This window comes from Gymnodraco acuticeps, unplaced genomic scaffold (genome assembly GCF_902827175.1).
Source record: "Gymnodraco acuticeps unplaced genomic scaffold, fGymAcu1.1, whole genome shotgun sequence".
Classification (NCBI taxonomy): Eukaryota; Metazoa; Chordata; class Actinopteri; order Perciformes; family Bathydraconidae; genus Gymnodraco; species Gymnodraco acuticeps.
The window spans coordinates 265,825-283,041 of NW_022990028.1; the positions used below are offsets into that span (position 1 = coordinate 265,825).

The 17,217-nt window shown below is 43.5% G+C and overlaps 1 protein-coding gene across 1 annotated transcript; it reads right to left on the reverse strand.

Moving 5' to 3' along the window:
- Window positions 1–2,028: 2,028 nt before the first annotated feature.
- Window positions 2,029–4,827, reverse strand: LOC117545255. Its single transcript, XM_034214987.1, has 2 exons — window positions 2,917–4,827; window positions 2,029–2,818 (listed from the first exon to the last, which is right to left on the reverse strand). The coding sequence occupies exons 1-2, from the start codon at window positions 4,363–4,365 to the stop codon at window positions 2,081–2,083; spliced, it is 2,187 nt and encodes a 728-aa protein (XP_034070878.1). The 5' UTR covers window positions 4,366–4,827; the 3' UTR covers window positions 2,029–2,080.
- Window positions 4,828–17,217: the final 12,390 nt, after the last annotated feature.

The following is a 17,217-nucleotide window of genomic DNA, read 5'->3' on the forward strand; positions in this document are numbered from 1 at the left end:
AATTAATTCAGGTGACTCTGTCTTTATTAGGAAAACAAAAATATAATACAAATGGTTTAAGGGGTAAATGTGGATAAATCTTGGACTTAGAATCTTGGACTTAATAGTCTAACAAAATACTTTATCTGAATACATTTTTTCTTTTTTAAACGCACTTTTTGAAATTATTTATTTGTTATTTCAGTGGAACAGTCCAGTTTTTGTTAACATCAATGCTTGCGCTATGACTGACATTGATATGGCTGACATTGATATGTATCAACCTCCATCTACTCCATCCGAGTCTCCAGGGGAATCAACAACTTGGCGTTCATTCGGTTCAATACGGCCATTCGGGACGCTCTACAACCGGGGCCTCATACGTCACATATGGCGACATAAGATATTTGCAGTAAAAAGCAAAGAAAACGCAGACAGCATGCGAGATCAAATAATTAGACAACAAAGGCTATACATTGTGTTACTAAGATACTTTTAGATACACTTTGGCTTATGCAACACTTGTTCAGTTAAACAAGGTTTTTTCTTTTCTGATAACCTTACATACCTTAGGGATATACGCGTCCCCCGTAGCGACATTAACTACCAGTCGCGGTAAGCCAAATGTACAGAATGGATCAAATGGATAAAATGTACCCGGGAATAGTGCCTCATAATGCAGGTAGACTCCCCTGATAACTACCCTTGCATTCATCCACAGGCTAAATAAGTTAAAGTTAACTTTTGGAAGAACCAGATAAAGGGGTTAAAATGGATAAAATGTATCCCAAAATAGTGCATCATAATGCAGGTAGACTCCCCTGATAACTACCCTTGCATTCATCCACAGGCTAAATAAGTATAAGTTAACTTTTGGAAGAACCAGAAAAAGGGGTTAAAATGGTGAAAATGGATCCCAAAATAGTGCCTCATAATGCAGGTAGACTCCCCTGATAACTACCCTTGCATTCATCCACAGGCTAAATAAGTTAAAGTTAACTTTTGGAAGAACCAGATAAAGGGGTTAAAATGGATAAAATGTATCCCAAAATAGTGCATCATAATGCAGGTAGACTCCCCTGATAACTACCCTTGCATTCCTCCACAGGCTAAATAAGTATAAGTTAACTTTTGGAAGAACCAGAAAAAGGGGTTAAAATGGTGAAAATGGATCCCAAAATAGTGCCTCATAATAAGATTTGACATGGGCAAACAGGCTATCTCAGACTTCCATGACATACACCGGGAAAACCACCTCACTTTGGCCGCTCACAGAGACCCAAAACACGGATTACAGACCTCCAGCATATCTACCTGACATGCGTACTTCCATAACCTCGCGCACCTTGGGACCCCGGGCCCCCGAACTTAAGCACTCCCCCACGGACTAAACCCAGATGATTTCACCCTCAAGAAACTCGTGCCCCTGGTAACCTATAAGGGGGTCTATTTTGCGGTGCTTTACAGTCCGCCCATCAGACTCCATAGTCGGACTTATTCACAGCAGCACCACCCACCCTCCTGTGGAGGATGTTCTCATGGCCCTGGTAATCTATAAGGGGGTCTATTTTGCGGTGCTTTACAGTCCGCCCATCGGACACCATAGTCGGACTTATTCACAGCAGCACCACCCACCCTCCTGTGGAGGATGTTCTCATGGCCCTGGTAATCTATAAGGGGGTCTATTTTGCGGTGCTTTACAGTCCGCCCATCGGACACCATAGTCGGACTTATTCACAGCAGCACCACCCACCCTCCTGTGGAGGATGTTCTCATGGCCCTGGTAATCTATAAGGGGGTCTATTTTGCGGTGCTTTACAGTCCGCCCATCGGACTCCATAGTCGGACTTATTCACAGCAGCACCACCTGCCCTGCTGGAGGTTCACACTTTAACTTATTTTACCCTCCGCTGCCTTACACATCCTCCCACATTTGAGCACTCCTCACGTGGACTAAACCCCTTCATGCACACCACCAGAACCTCGTGCCCCTGGGGACCTTAATGGGGAATCACCCATATTGGGTTATAAAAAAGAGGACAAATTAAGTAATTTTAACAAACTTTATTTACAGAAATATATACATTGACACTTTATAACATTATAACATTGTTAACTCATCCAGCACAAGCGGACTGAGTACAACAAAACATTGCCTATTTACAAGTTGATCACTGGCAACATTGTCCGTATCGGGTGAAGTTGGTGCAGAGGCTGGCACCCTATCTTCATCCGTGTCTGAGGGACTGTGTTCGGCCATTGACTGTTCCCTCTTCACCGCTCTCCAGGCGTTGAAGTCTTTGTATAATTCATCTGACGTCTCGGTATCGGTGGAGTCTTGGTAGGGAGTAGGGCTATGCTCATCTCCAGAGCTGTCACTGTGGATGTCAATGTCCCCCAAATTGTCTTCACTCACCCCTGATGCTGCTGCGGCCGCTGCTTGCAGTGACTCTGTGAAGAGCATTCGTATGTCCGCAGCCTCCTTCAAAGAAGGATTCTTGGCATAAAATTTGTCTGCAGTTGCAGTGTTGTGACACATGAAATCACTCACTCTTTGGCGGTTGCTTTTGTCCTGAAACCTCTTCGCATTATCGGCGTGGACTGTGCGGAGGTCGGTGAAGTTAATGGGACCTTTTAGTCCAACATCAGCCCATGCTAACCTCAGGAAGGTGGCAAGGTTCCTCGATGGGTTCTTCCCCGCTATGCAGAGGAAGTAGCGGTTGTTGGTGCCGGTCAGCGTCCCCTTGATTTCCAGCCACCTTTTCATCCATCCAAATTCTTCTATGGTGAGATACATCTGCGCTTCCCCGAACGCGTTGGCCGTCTTGTGGTTGCTTACCTGTTATGACAGAGTTAGAGAGCGTCAATACAAGTATCAATCATCCACAACATGTGTATCACTGCCAGAATAAACACATGTTTTAATAGCTCACTCACGTGGATGAGGTGGCCAAAGGCAGTGCCAGTTATCTCCGCCTTTAGGACCTCCGTGTTGGTCATGTTGGAGTAGACCCCCGGACGGTGCCCATAAATGCAGCTCCAATTGAGGGTCATGTACCCATAGAGCAGGCTCCGGGTTGCGTGAGTCGGGTTGCTGGTCATCACGTCCAGGAGCTGAGGGATGCGAGTTTTGGCCGCAGTCAAACATGCCATGATGTCTTTATGGCTTGGCAGACCTTCCATCTTGTCCCGCTTCACCTGCATCTGGTGGATAAACACCTTCTTTCTCATGGACTTCAGGATGGCAGAAACTTCCCGTGTGATTAAAATCATGTCATTCTGGTTGAGCCTGCTCCCCTTGCATGGTGTTTCATTCATGTACTTGAGAAAGTGTGATATATTTTTGATATAGAAGTCAGATGTCGTGACCTGTAGGCTTGACTTTATCAGGCTCCGGGACCACCCACGTATCCTCTTCAGATCCCTCAAAAAGAGCCAGTCAGACAGGCGATTGAAACCGTGTGCCATGAAGCTTAGGAATGATTTGACTCTGCTTATTTTGGAGACTGCGTTTTCTTGGAGCCTCACTGTTGGATCGATGCCCTCATAATGGTCCCGGTAGCCTTGCAGATACTTCTCCATGATGCGTGGGAATGTAATGTCCCGCATTCGATTCCCCCGGCCCCTGCCGCTGAACCAGGGGGAATGTATGGGAGGGGAGGATGACGAGGCCTCGGTATCTATGGATGCAGGTTCTGAGGAGCTGGATACAGGTGTGTGAGAGGCAATGGGGGACTTCCTGCAGGAGGGACCTTTGGACTTGGACAGCCTCTTTGGTGTTGACTCTGTTCGGGATCGTTTCCTTAGAAACACCCGCTCTTGGTCCTCGGCCCTCTGGTTCATCCTCTTTCGGTTACGTTGAATCCTCTGCTGCAGCATGCAGCGCAGGGATTTCACCTCAGCAGCATATATGTCCCTCTGAGCCTTCATTATGTTTGCATCCATCCTCCATTCCTTACAGTCCGGGTTGTCACATGTAATCACTGGGGACAAGGGTGGAGGTTGTGCCAGGACATCATCACCCACAGTGTCAACATCCCAAGAGGTAATCATTGCTACTCTGGGGTTTGTCAAACTGAGTTCACGAAGCTTCTTTGTGGCCACTTTCATTTTTAGTTTAGTTAAAACCACATGTAATTCCTGCCGGGACAGCTCAACATGGTTTCTGTACAAGTGGCGGTCCAGCCTTGTCCCGTTGTACTCGCATCCTGCAATAATGCAGGGATGGAGCCTAATGTTTATACGTCCTTTCGCCAACAACAGCAGAATTCTTCTTTCCACTAAATTACGCACATTATGGTTCCTCAGCAGGTGCTTGCTCAGGGCACGGTAGGGACTATTACAGATAGGACAACCGATCGCCATCATTTTTGTATGCCTGAGCATTTCGGTACCGGGAAGTGTCACCAGTATAATGTATAGAACCAGGGGGGACAAAGAAGGATAGGTGAAAATAAGAAAGTTGCACTCAGCGAACTAGAAAGACCCCATGTCAAATCTCTCCGGTTTATTTTCAATAAATAACTCATTTGCATCATCGTGCGAAAGGTGTCCCATTTAGGCACTCGTTAGGCGGGCAGATATCCCTGTCATCTATCGGTCCTATCATCCAGGCAAGGCGGGAGCCAAAACTGGGTGAAATAGTGCCTCCTAAGGCGGGTCGAGTTCCCTGACAACTCCCCTTACTTTCTTCCGGAGACCAGTTCAAAACGTTAAGTTTGGTAAGAACCATGATTGGGGGTCATCCAGGCAACAAGTGTATCCGATCCAAAGTACTCATGCAGCGGATGCATTCTTCCATGATCCAGAGACGGGTGCAACCAGAGAACCAGAGAAAGAGGTTAAAATGGATAAAATGTATCCGGGAATAGTGCCTCCTAAGGCGGGTAGAGTCCCCTGACAACTCACCCTACCTTCCTCCAGAGTCAGAAAAAGTTCAAGTTAACTTTTGGAAGAACCGCAGAAAAGGGGTTAAAATGGATAAAATGTATCCGGGAATAGTGCCTCCTAAGGCGGGTAGAGTCCCCTGACAACTCACCCTACCTTCCTCCAGAGTCAGAAAAAGTTCAAGTTAACTTTTGGAAGAACCGCAGAAAAGGGGTTAAAATGGATAAAATGTATCCGGGAATAGTGCCTCCTAAGGCGGGTAGAGTCCCCTGACAACTCACCCTACCTTCCTCCAGAGTCAGAAAAAGTTCAAGTTAACTTTTGGAAGAACCGCAGAAAAGGGGTTAAAATGGATAAAATGTATCCGGGAATAGTGCCTCCTAAGGCGGGTAGAGTCCCCTGACAACTCACCCTACCTTCCTCCAGAGTCAGAAAAAGTTCAAGTTAACTTTTGGAAGAACCGCAGAAAAGGGGTTAAAATGGATAAAATGTATCCGGGAATAGTGCCTCCTAAGGCGGGTAGAGTCCCCTGACAACTCACCCTACCTTCCTCCAGAGTCAGAAAAAGTTCAAGTTAACTTTTGGAAGAACCGCAGAAAAGGGGTGAAATTGGTGAAAAGGTGTCCGGAAATAGTGCCTCATAATGCAGGTAGAGTCCCCTGGCAACTCCCCTTGCATTCATCCAGAGGCCAGTTCAAATACTTAAAGTTGTGTAAGAACCGTGATTGGGGGTCCTCCAGGCAACAATGTGTCCGAAAATAGTGTCTCGTTATTCCGTCGAAACTCCCCTTGCATTCATCCAGAGGCCAGTTCAAATACTTAAAGTTTTGTAAGAACCGTGATTGGGGGTCCTCCAGGCAACAATGTGTCCGAAAATAGTGTCTCGTTATTCCGTCGAAACTCCCCTTGCATTCCTCCAGAGGCCAGTTCAAATACTTAAAGTTTTGTAAGAACCGTGATTGGGGGTCCTCCAGGCAACAATGTGTCCGAAAATAGTGTCTCGTTATTCTGTCGAAACTCCCCTTGCATTCCTCCAGAGGCCAGTTCAAATACTTAAAGTTTTGTAAGAACCGTGATTGGGGGTCCTCCAGGCAACAATGTGTCCGAAAATAGTGTCTCGTTATTCCGTCGAAACTCCCCTTGCATTCCTCCAGAGGCCAGTTCAAAAACTTAAAGTTTTGTAAGAACCGTGATTGGGGGTCCTCCGGGCAACAATTGTGTCCGAAAATAGTGTCTCGTTGTATCCGATCCAAAGTGCTCACTCATCGGACGCATTCCTCCATGATTTCCCCATCATGAGAAATAGGCCGTTTTTTTCTAAGTGCTCTCAAAAACCGGGTTTCCGATTTCGTGCAGAAGGTAGCTTGGAAAAGATGAATGAAAATTGTTAACGGAGGAGGGGAGGTCTCAATTCCCCTCTCCGTTGAAAAGTGCAACGGGTCAGTGGAAATGTCTCCGGGGCTTCCGCCCGAAGCGCCGAAGGGTTGGTCCCCTCACCCGTTGGCACTTAGCCGTTTTTCGAGAATTTTTAAAAACGTAGTTTTTGATGAATTTAAGATATAATTGACCGTTTTATTTACTTTTTTTTGCTTTCCACGGGTGGGGGTGCACGGCAGGCCGCATATGAGCTCCTAAATTCGGCCCGGAACCTCCGGGAATTGGGTCAATTTCATCCACATGTGACTCCCCCATCAAATGTACATGAAATGGACACGAGGAAATGTACATGAAATGGACACGAGGAAATGTACATGAAATGGACACGAGGAAATGTACATGAAATGGACACGAGGAAATGTACATGAAATGGACAGGAACTTCATTGTTGATTATTTTAACATGTAATTGACCGTTTTATTTACTTTTTTTTGCTTTCCACGGCTGGGAGTGCTTGGCAAGCCGCCGATGAGCTCCCAAATTCGGCCCAGAACCTCCGGGAATTGGGTCACTTTCATCCACATGTGACTCCCCCATCAAATGTACATGAAATGGACACGAGGAAATGTACATGAAATGGACACGAGGAAATGTACATGAAATGGACACCAGGAGAGAAGAACCAGGGGTCAACATGGATACATTTTACCCCGAAATAGTGTCTCTTAAGGCGGGTACCAGTCATGGCAACATGTCCAGACCCTGACAGGACTTAAGCCAATTTGCATTGGAACTCCTCATTGCATTCTTCCAGGGACACCAACATGCATCCAGTGTACAAGGATGAAGAACCAGGGGTCAACATGGATACATTTTACCCCGAAATAGTGTCTCTTAAGGCGGGTACCAGTCATGGCAACATGTCCAGACCCTGACAGGACTTAAGCCAATTTGCATTGGAACTCCTCATTGCATTCTTCCAGGGACACCAACATGCATCCAGTGTACAAGGATGAAGAACCAGGGGTCAACATGGATACATTTTACCCCGAAATAGTGTCTCTTAAGGCGGGTACCAGTCATGGCAACATGTCCAGACCCTGACAGGACTTAAGCCAATTTGCATTGGAACTCCTCATTGCATTCTTCCAGGGACACCAACATGCATCCAGTGTACAAGGATGAAGAACCAGGGGTCAACATGGATACATTTTACCCCGAAATAGTGTCTCTTAAGGCGGGTACCAGTCATGGCAACATGTCCAGACCCTGACAGGACTTAAGCCAATTTGCATTGGAACTCCTCATTGCATTCTTCCAGGGACACCAACATGCATCCAGTGTACAAGGATGAAGAACCAGGGGTCAACATGGATACATTTTACCCCGAAATAGTGTCTCTTAAGGCGGGTACCAGTCATGGCAACATGTCCAGACCCTAACAGGACTTAAGCCAATTTGCATTGGAACTCCTCATTGCATTCTTCCAGGGACACCAACATGCATCCAGTGTACAAGGATGAAGAACCAGGGGTCAACATGGATACATTTTACCCCGAAATAGTGTCTCTTAAGGCGGGTACCAGTCATGGCAACATGTCCAGACCCTGACAGGACTTAAGCCAATTTGCATTGGAACTCCTCATTGCATTCTTCCAGGGACACCAACATGCATCCAGTGTACAAGGATGAAGAACCAGGGGTCAACATGGATACATTTTACCCCGAAATAGTGTCTCTTAAGGCGGGTACCAGTCATGGCAACATGTCCAGACCCTGACAGGACTTAAGCCAATTTGCATTGGAACTCCTCATTGCATTCTTCCAGGGACACCAACATGCATCCAGTGTACAAGGATGAAGAACCAGGGGTCAACATGGATACATTTTACCCCGAAATAGTGTCTCTTAAGGCGGGTACCAGTCATGGCAACATGTCCAGACCCTGACAGGACTTAAGCCAATTTGCATTGGAACTCCTCATTGCATTCTTCCAGGGACACCAACATGCATCCAGTGTACAAGGATGAAGAACCAGGGGTCAACATGGATACATTTTACCCCGAAATAGTGTCTCTTAAGGCGGGTACCAGTCATGGCAACATGTCCAGACCCTGACAGGACTTAAGCCAATTTGCATTGGAACTCCTCATTGCATTCTTCCAGGGACACCAACATGCATCCAGTGTACAAGGATGAAGAACCAGGGGTCAACATGGATACATTTTACCCCGAAATAGTGTCTCTTAAGGCGGGTACCAGTCATGGCAACATGTCCAGACCCTGACAGGACTTAAGCCAATTTGCATTGGAACTCCTCATTGCATTCTTCCAGGGACACCAACATGCATCCAGTGTACAAGGATGAAGAACCAGGGGTCAACATGGATACATTTTACCCCGAAATAGTGTCTCTTAAGGCGGGTACCAGTCATGGCAACATGTCCAGACCCTGACAGGACTTAAGCCAATTTGCATTGGAACTCCTCATTGCATTCTTCCAGGGACACCAACATGCATCCAGTGTACAAGGATGAAGAACCAGGGGTCAACATGGATACATTTTACCCCGAAATAGTGTCTCTTAAGGCGGGTACCAGTCATGGCAACATGTCCAGACCCTGACAGGACTTAAGCCAATTTGCATTGGAACTTCTCATTGCATTCTTCCAGGGACACCAACATGCATCCAGTGTACAAGGATGAAGAACCAGGGGTCAACATGGATACATTTTACCCCGAAATAGTGTCTCTTAAGGCGGGTACCAGTCATGGCAACATGGGGTGATGTATATGGGCACTTGAGCACCAGCAAGACCCCCACCTCCATAACCTTGTGCACCAGGTGAACATGTGTACCCACACTTAAGCACTCCCCCACGGACTAAACCAAGAGGGAACACCGGTCAGAAGTTCGTTTCCCTGGTAACACTGAATAACAACAAAATAGAACCCCCAAGGGTTGCATGTGTGTAGGCATAGTTGGTAACATTTGTCTTGCCCTTGGCAGGGAATTTGCATTGGTAGTTGACATCACATTTACATTGTGCGGACTTCAGTACATTTTAAGGACAAGTCCCATGTTAACTATGTCCATAAGACAGACATATTCCTTACATATTTTAGTTATTTTCTGCTACCAAGATACCTTGATGTACGCAACACTTAACAAAAGGGTATAATATGAAGTACTTGGTAAGGAAGGGTTTTTTTCTTTAAGGGGTGCAAACACTTTTAGAACAGGGTAAAATATTCATTAATTTGTAATGAATTGAGTTTTCTTTCTTTTGATTTTCAACATACTATTTGTACACACTCTGTCGTCTGACAGTCCAATCACAGGATTGGAAACACGTGTGCGCTGCTCGGTTGCGCACCGCGTCTCAGTATGCTCCGTCCGTCTTGTGTTTTGCCCTTTTTTTGCGTTTGTTTTGGGCTAATTATTGTCTAAACGTTTGTTTGTCTGTATACAACATCATTTTTGAGAGACCATGCTTTTGATCCTGTGGATTATTTTTGCCTTCTGCGGACCTTGTCTGGCCATACAACTTTTTAAAACACACCTGAGCCACAACACGAACAGGTATGGCGAGGAGCCCCGGCCTATACGCTGCTACAGCCGCGAGGCTATGCTGGAGCTACAATGCAATCGGCCTGCTACGAACACACCAAGCCACCCGTGTTCTTCGTTACTGGATGACATCCCGCGGGAGCTTCTTAGAAACATCAGGAAAAAGAGACGAGGAAGGAGGGGAGGCGTTCGGAATCGCCTACGGCGGAGATTCAGCCGACCACCACTTCCATCCATCATTCTGACAAATCTGCGCTCATTGAGCAACAAAGTGGACACACTAAGGATATACACAAGGTACTGTCATGAATTTCGTGAGGCCTCTTTACTATGTTTCACGGAAAGTTGGCTACAATCTACGATGCCTGAATCTCTCTTTGAAGTACCTGGATTCACCCTTGTTCGAGCAGACAGGGATGCGAACTCGGGGAAAACCAGAGGAGGCGGTATTTGTGTGTATATTAATGATCTGTGGTGCCGATCATACTCAGTAAAATGTAAAACCTGTGATCCCAACGTAGAAATTCTCGGTATGACGTTAAGACCCTTTTATCTGCCTAGAGAATTCGGGTGTATTTTACTGTTTGTTGTTTACGTGCCTCCCAGTGGCAGAGCGTCACTGGCGGCAGGCTCCATCGCTGACTGTGTCCATGAGCTGCAACTCAGCCACCCCGATGCACCGGCAATAGTGCTCGGGGACATGAACCAATGTCGCCTGGAGACTGTGTTACCTGGGTTCGAACAGTATGTTAAGGATCACAACAGAAAAGACAATATCCTGGACAAATGCTTTGTTAATGTTAAAGGAGCCTATGTGACTAAATGTAGACCACCAATACTGAACTCTGATCATAATGTTGTGAATAAAACCAAACTGAAGAGAAGTAAACCGGAAAAGAAAGTAATAAGGACATGGACAAATGAAAGTAGGGAACAGTTGAAAGCCTGTTTTGATTTGACAGATTGGGACATTTTTCAGGAAGGTTCACTAGATGAAATAACTACTGTTACCAATGACTATATCAACTTCTGTGTAGAACTAGTTGTTCCCACTAAAGAAATACAAATCTATCCAAATAATAAATCTTATGTGACCAAGGACATTAAAACCGTTATAAATACCAGGAAAATAGCTTTCAAAAACAAAGACTATGGAGCACTTAAACAGACAGAGCAAGAACTGAAAGTCAAATTGAGGGAATCAAAACTGGCACACAGAGAGCTTTTGGAAAATGCTTTTAAAGCCAAAAACCCCAAAAAAGTATGGGACACCATGAAAACCATGACAGGAATGTCACCCTCAGCTAAACCCATTGTGACAGAAAATGAATTTTGTTTTGCTAACGAACTAAACACGTTCTTTACCCGTTTCGAGTCACTGGATAATTCTGCAAAGTGCACTGAAATGCTCGAAACCATAATACCTTCTTCCTCTGACACAATTACCATCAGTGTCGAAGAGGTCAGAAAAACATTTCAGTGCACTAACACCAAGAAAGCGGCTGGGCCAGATGGGTGCAGCGGTTTTCTGCTGAAAAACTTTGCTACTGAGCTGGCTCCAGTGTGGCAACCCATCTTTCAGGCTTCCATTGACACGCACACCATCCCTCTGTCATGGAAAACTTCCCACATCAAACCGCTGCCCAAAATTCCATGCCCAAAAGAACATAAGGACTACAGACCAATAGCCCTCACATCAGTGATTATGAAATCACTAGAAATAATTCTGCTCCGATTCCTTATCAGTACAACACAAGACAAATTTGATCCATACCAATTTGCCTATAAACAAGGGTGCGGTACGGAAGATGCTGTGGCCACTTTGGTTCACATCATCACTAAACATTTAGACAAACGTAACACTTATGCAAGAGCCCTCTTCCTAGACTTCTCATCAGCATTCAACACAATACAAGCAGACATCTTGGTGTCAAAAATGGCCAAAATGGAAGTAAATCCATACCTGATTTACTGGTATGCTGCTTTCCTCACCAGTAGAGAGCAACTTGTGAAGGTTAACAAAACCCTGTCATCTGCCATCACAACCAATGTAGGGGCCCCCCAGGGCTGCCTGAGTTCAGCTGTGCTCTTTACTCTCTACACTGATGATTGTCGTACCAACACACCAAATCAATTCATCTTTAAGTACTCTGATGATACTGCAATAATATCTCTGCTCAGTAACACAGACGACCCTGAGCTGCACCAACAGGCTGTAAATCAGGTGGTCGAGTGGACTGATAACAATGCTCTTGAGATCAACACCAAGAAAACTGAGGAAATCATTTTTGGCTCACCATCTGACTCCCATAAAGTCCCCATTGTCATCCATACAGATGAGATCAAGCAGGGAGTTTCATACAAATACCTGGGTGTAATTATTGACCATCTGCTGTCATGGAAGGATCACATTGATTATCTGAGCAAAAGGACAAAACAAAGAATTTATTTTCTCCGCCGTCTTAGGTCTTTTGGCGCGAGCAGAGAAATTCTTCTGTTGTTCTTTACTGTACATCTGTGATCATGTCCATTCTACAGTACTGCAATACTACCTGGTACAAATGTCTGTCAGCAGCATTAAAATCAAAACTACTCCACCTGTTAAAGATCTGCTCAAAGATTGTTGGTCAACCCTGTCAGAGACTCTATGACTCAGCCTATCATAACAACCTAGTGAGGCTGTCCAACAACATCATCTCCGACCCAAACCATGTTCTGAACAGTGAATATGAACTGCTACCATCTAATCGGAGATACAGGGTCCCACGATTCAATAAAGTCAGACTGAAGCACTCCTTTGTGCATCAGTCAGTCCTCACAGTAAATACAGAGCTAAATCCCAGACCAAATGCCCGCTGAAGGCTCTTTGAGCATGTTTTTCTCTCACTGATTGTGCTGTTATGTTAAATGTTTGTGTTTCATGTATTTGTGTATGCATATTTGTCTGTTGATGTTGGACATGGAGCTGCTGTGACGCATGTCAAATTTCAGACTTGATCTGACAATAAAGTAATATTGTATCGTATCGTATTGTATCGTACACAATGACTTTTCCATATTTCTGACAAACTATACTTTTTTGACTTTTTCTGTAAAATCTTGACAAACTATTACTTATTAAATGTTGACCTATTGCTGCTTGGTTGGAGATGATTGATGAAAAAGCTACAACGCTTAAAGAACTTTTTTTTTTTAAAACTCTCAATTCTATAAATGACTCCCCCCATTCAACGCAATAAACCCCACCCTCCACTCAGCAAATCATCTAAAACGAAGGACCCCACTAAGACGACCGCTGTAAACTAGACATGGAGCTGAGAAAAACCAAGACTCCCCCCGGGAGTTGCAGCCAGGAACAGACTCCTGGACTACCACCATCATCACCACCATTCTGGACACCCGAATCTTGCAATACTACTGCTGCTGATTTTGCTCCTTGGGCCAAAACGTCTCTGTTTATGGACACAGTGAAATCGGTGTTGGTTGATATTGTGGAGAGGGTGATACATCGGTACAGAGAAGAAATATGCAATGGATGCCGAGTCAGTCACCCCGGCCAGAGGCAACCCGATTTCCTGAATGACATGTCCGATTTTTACTTCAGAAACAATTACAACACGTTAATGAAAAGACTCTGGCTCACCGACTTCATTACTGAGATCGACCAGACTCTTATTGATAAAGACATTTTCACGGATGATTGGAGGATCCAAGGCGCTTCGGAGGCTTTTCTTCACAATCTCAAAAACTTCAGACGCCTCAAGGAGAGACTTGAAAAGATCCATGCCGAGTTGGATGGAGAAGAAGAAGACTAATAACCAGCAGTTGACTGAAGCCAGGGACTTGTTCGATACATTGACTTTTTTCTATAAAATAAAATAAAAATGGGAAACTACTATGCAAAACGCTCTGTATATATTGATCAGAATGTAATCAATACCCTTTTAATAAGTGTGGTGATGAGGACGATTGAAAACAGAACGAGTAGTGACCCGGTGTAAAAAGAATGGCTGAAGTTTGTAAACTGGAAGACATTTTGGATATCGTTCGTTCTGGCAGTACTATTCCGGGTCATTGGGAAACGATTGTAAACGAAACATTTAAAGTGGTCCTGGAATCTTCATTTTCCGAAACATTCTGTAACATTATCTCAGAAATTAAACAAACATCAAAAGTGTATCATGTGCTCTCAGTGTATGCTCTGTTTGTAGATGTAATGCATCTTTGTGTAGAAAGCAGCATAGACATGAATATTCTGACTGAAGTGAAAAAACTCCATCACGATATCTCCAGTAATATGGGGAATTCTAAGCTGGAGACGGTCCTGCGGATGTTGCAATCAGTATAACTATTTGATTTTTGTGTGTGAAAAAATAAAAAAGTGTTTTTTTACATTTAAAAACTGTTGTCTTCATTATAGCAAGGGGGAGCGTGTCTGATACATGTGTATTACAGTCCTTCTTTTTGTGTTTTTCAGTGTTTTTCTGTGTGTCTGTACACACAAAGCACAAATCATTTAAAAACAAACCCTGAATCAAATTTAGAGAGGACCATTAAGAGTCAGAATCTTAACGAAATCTACTAATACAAAGTACTTCATTATCTACTTTTCAGCTTTTATACACAAAAGTGTATCTTGCAGTAACTTTATCAGAGAATTTAAGCATACATCTGTCAAATGTTCAAAACAGCCTTGATTCACTGAAATAGCCTCAAAATCACAAACTGCCATTAAGAGTCAGATGCTTTACGGAATCTAATAAAACAGAGTGCTTTCATGGTAGTGGTCAGCTTTTAAACATAAAAGTGTATCTTTCAGTATCTTTTTGAGAGAATTAAGCGTAAATCTGTCAAATGTTCAAAACTGCCTTGTTTCACTGAAATAGCCTCAAAATCACAAACTGCCATTAAGAGTCAGATGCTTTTACGAAATCTAATAAAACAGAGTACTTTCTACAGATGACTCCTCCCACTCAACGCAATAAGTCCCATCCCACTCAGCAAATCATATAAAACTAAGGACCCCCACTAAGACGACCGTTGAAAACTAGCCATGAATCTGAGAAAAACCAAGTCTGATGTAGCCTCCCCTTATTATCACCAGGATAACGGATACGGGCTTAATGACTGGATGTTACAAAGTAGGGGAGAGGATGTTCCCGAAGAAGAGCTCTCCTCTATATCATATCCATGTAAGGTCTTTAGGACAAAAGAGGACCATGATAACATGACATATGAAGAATATATTTCTTTAAAAGATGGTATTATAGATAACCTTTATAGAAACAGTATATCTCATACCACTCACCAAGATCGCAAACGACAATTAGCAGAAAAGAAAAGAAAAAGTAAAGAAAAACGAAGAAAAATGAAAAGCAAACGCAGAATGCGAATGAAAAGAAAAGGGACCATAGGACGGAAAAACAAAAAGACAAAACGAAGGAAGGTGAAAAGAAAAAGGAACAAAGTGAAGAAATTTAAACTAGAGGATGCTGATGGTGTTGAAGAGCCATTACCGGATCATAATAATCTTAAAGATCATCTACCGCTAACCGACTGCTGCGAATGTGTTGAACAAATACCAAAAGCAATGGCAGAGCTTTGCTTCAATATAATGAGAGAAAAAGCACGATACTATGGAATTGCCCAAATTGGCGACAGTGCCAGAACATGCATTAAAAGACTGTTGGAGGATCTCTATTCTAGTATTGGTTGTCATTACATCGAAGGATATGCCAAAACGTGTGACGACATAGACAAAGCTTTTGAAGACAATTATATGGTACCTGTCCTTACAGCTAAACAAATCCTACGCCAGGTATTCAACAGACCACAAGAAGACCCAGAAAGGATTACATTCAGAGCTAATAATGGTGAAACCGAAGAAGAAGCAAAGCAGATGATAATCGTTGCGGGTGAAAGGATAGAGAATTTGCATGTGATGTTAATGAATTTATCTGATATAAAAAATGCATTTGTATACTTCCAAGAGACCCCTAAACATCTACTTGGGCAATGTGAATTGAACGATAAACCGATCACTGTCAATGAAACGCGGAGAGAAGCAGCAGTGCAAATCGTTAAGTCTATTACCTTGTATGCACTACGACATTAACTTGGTAAAATGTAATGTGTTTTTTATGAAAATGTGTTGAATGTCCAGCCAAACCAAACACGAGTAAAAGGAGAACAAGACTTTCACAGGCTGTGGAGAATGCTGCTGAATAAGTCAAACAGACCAACACAGAGCAGAAAGGGGAACATTTGTCGCCACATTAACATACCGACTCCTCTATCAGTTTTGATTTATAAAGAACCTCTCCAAAACTTCACAGGCCAAATTATTCAAATTTAGACTGATGTTTTCTCAATTTGTGACCAAAAGCGTAATTTCACACAAAAGTCCCAGTCAGTCTATCCCAACAGACCAAGTGGAAAATCTCTCAAACTATTTAAACACAAAGCGTCAATTTGGAGATTTCTTTCTTTGATAGCCATATTAAAAGATACCATTGATCTTTTTGTTCAATTTGTTGGTTTGCTCTCAAGTCCTTATGGTCAAGAAAATGACTCCTTTTGTGGTGGAGTAAAATCAATGCAAATTAATCCTTTATTCATTTCCCTGTGAATAATTCAATTCTTTGCACTTTTGTTTGGGGTCCGTGAGCTAAACAAAATCATAAAAAAGTGGAGAATGTGAAAGTGTATTGGCCAGTGGAGGAGAGAGATGACCTCGCTCATCAGTGACAAAGACTCCTTTATGGCTTTGGTGTGAACCCATGACGCAGGCCTATTCCACTCTGACTGACCAGCACCACAGGACATCCAATACGTGCAAAAATGGTGCCTCAGTAAAACCAACTCTTTTTAGACGCATAATGGAGGTTAGAAAACGGAAAAAAGCCGTAATCTTTGCCCATTCTTTAGTGCACATACTGAGGGTCGGGGTGACGGACTGCAGGCTGTGTGGCAGATTTATTATAAATGTTTCGTTTACAATACTATTACTATATATGAGAGCAAAAAATAAAACACATTTTCATTTTGTAATGGTTGTTTAATTGAAAACACAACATTCAACACATTTTCATAAAAAACACATTACATTTTACCAAGTTAATGTCGTAGTGCATACAAGGTAATAGACTTAACGATTTGCACTGCTGCTTCTCTCCGCGTTTCATTGACAGTGATCGGCTTATCGTTCAATTCACATTGCCCAAGTAGATGTTTAGGGGTCTCTTGGAAGTATACGAATGCATTTTTTATATCAGATAAATGCATTAACATCACATGCAAATTCTCTATCCTTTCACCCGCAACGATTATCATCTGCTTTGCTTCTTCTTCGGTTTCACCATCATTAGCTCTGAATGTAATCCTTTCTGGGGCTTCTTGTGCTT